Source organism: Daucus carota, chromosome 6 (genome assembly GCF_001625215.2).
Source record: "Daucus carota subsp. sativus chromosome 6, DH1 v3.0, whole genome shotgun sequence".
NCBI classification, from domain to species: domain Eukaryota; kingdom Viridiplantae; phylum Streptophyta; class Magnoliopsida; order Apiales; family Apiaceae; genus Daucus; species Daucus carota.
In genome coordinates, this window is record NC_030386.2 from 28,241,785 (window position 1) to 28,244,007 (window position 2,223).

At 40.2% G+C, this 2,223-nt stretch overlaps 1 protein-coding gene across 1 annotated transcript; it reads left to right on the plus strand.

Moving 5' to 3' along the window:
* The first annotated feature begins 636 nt into the window (after positions 1-636).
* LOC108227048 (receptor like protein 29) lies at positions 637-2,223 on the plus strand. The gene has a single exon (XM_017402048.2). It carries the CDS (start codon positions 731-733, stop codon positions 2,126-2,128), a length of 1,398 nt encoding a protein of 465 aa, XP_017257537.1. The 5' UTR covers positions 637-730; the 3' UTR covers positions 2,129-2,223.

The following is a 2,223-nucleotide window of genomic DNA, read 5'->3' on the forward strand; positions in this document are numbered from 1 at the left end:
GCTCAGCACATAATGTAATGTGTGGATTCAGTCTATTAATTGGCTTACTGGCTTATGCCCAGCTTAAACCAAATCTAGGGTCAGTTACTCAGTTTTGGCACATTTTAATGCATTCTAATTTCATCAGCCTCTCGCACTTGAAGGTAGATTAAAATAGTACCAATCAACAGGACAAGTTATACGGTAACTGAATAATGAATGAAATATCACGTTTCTAATTTCAATAGCTGCATATCTCTTTCCTCTCCTCGCATGTTGCACTTTTCATTGCCATTCACAAGTAAAAACATAAACATGCCATGTTTCCCAACCACTTTTTCCTCCCGTTTCTGTGAAAAAAGGGTTTCATATTTTATGAACGGTTTTTCTATGGTGTGCCCATGGGCACACACTAAGTGCTAAAATCTATGAATTTGGAAGCTTTTGATTGGCTTACACTCTCTAATAATGGTGGACCCCCCCTGCATTTACAACAACCACACCAATCAAAACCCTCCAAATGCATAGATTTTAATGCTTAGCATGTGCCCATGGGCACACACTAGACAAACCCTTTTATGAATTATGGTACTTTCTGGCTTCATGTTGTTGCTCAATTTCATGACTTTACCCATCATGCAACTTAAAATATCACTATTTATTTTTCTCTCTTATACAAATACACATACTTTTTTTTGGTAAAAAACATAGTTCAAAGTTGTAAAGCAATTCCTAGTGTTTCTTACAACTTATGAGAGACCACATTGCTCACAGAATGCACTGTTCATTTTCTCTCACTCTTTCACTCCTGCTCTTGCTTTCACTTCTTACCATATCTTCCACCACTCAACAACATGGTAAGAAGAATTTGCAGCCAAACAGCATGGAACCATCTGAGCTAGAGACCCTGTTCAAGATCATGGACAGCATGTCCTCTGATCAAACATGGAGAGTCTCCTATCCAAACCCTTGTAAGCCTGGCTCTTCATGGATGGGGATAGAATGCAAAGCTGGAAACGACAGTCACCTTCATGTCACTAGACTTGACTTTGGCTCACCACCAAGCCCATCATGCAAGATGAATTCAATTTTTCCTTCACTAATATTTCATCTTCCTTATCTTCAGTCTGCTATCTTCTCCCAGTGCTTCACTCATACAAAAACCACACTCACCATCTCACTAGACAAATTCTTCAGCTCCAAACTACAGCAGCTCAGCCTGCGCTCTAATCCGGCCTTGATCGGCTCAATCCCGCCTCAGATATCTACCTTAAAGTCTCTTCAAACCCTTACATTGTCACAAAATCGCCTCACAGGTCCAATTCCTAAAGAAATTTGCGGCTTGACTTCTCTCCAACACCTTGATTTGAGCTATAACTTTCTGTCTGGGACAATTCCAAACCAGTTGGGCAGTCTTAAAAACCTTGTAGTTCTTGATCTGAGCTACAATTCACTTACTAAACTGATCCCAGGTACAATTGGCCAAATGGGTATGCTCCAGAAACTAGACTTGAGCTCAAACTTGCTCACAGGAAGCCTCCCAAACAGCATTCAAAAGCTCAATTCACTAGTTTTTATGGCTCTGAGCAACAACAGATTGAAGGGGAAAATCCCAAAAGGCTTAGCAAAGTTGCAAAGCTTGCAGTACTTCATAATGGATGACAATCCAATGTTCATACCACTTCCGGCAGAGTTCGGTGCCTTGCATAGACTACAAGAGCTCAGGCTTGCCAATTCTGGCTATTCAGGCACAATACCACCCATCTTTTCACAGCTACAAAATTTAAGCACTCTGTCACTGCAAAACAACCGCTTAGTGGGCTCAATCCCAGTTGGTTTTGGCAATCTTTCACATATATATCACTTGAATTTGAGCAGAAACTTATTAGGTGGTGAGGTTCCTTTTACATCAACTTTCTTTCAAAGGCTTGGTAAGAATTTGGATCTCAGTGGCAATCAAGGGCTGTGTCTGAGTCCATCTGAAGCATATGGTGTCAAGAAAATTGGGGTCAATATATGTGGAATCAACAAAACCACTTCTTTGAGCAAGCCATTGAAGCACTCTGAAGCTCCCTCACTTGGCATCACCAAATTATTCTTTCTTGTCAATGTTTTCTTTATTTTGTTTTTGCAGCAGATATTATTTTAAATCATGCAATTCCACTTGTTGACTATCTCTTTAAATTAGCACTCTGAAGCTCCCTCAGTGGTCATTTGTCACCACTTATATTCTTGTCTCCAGCA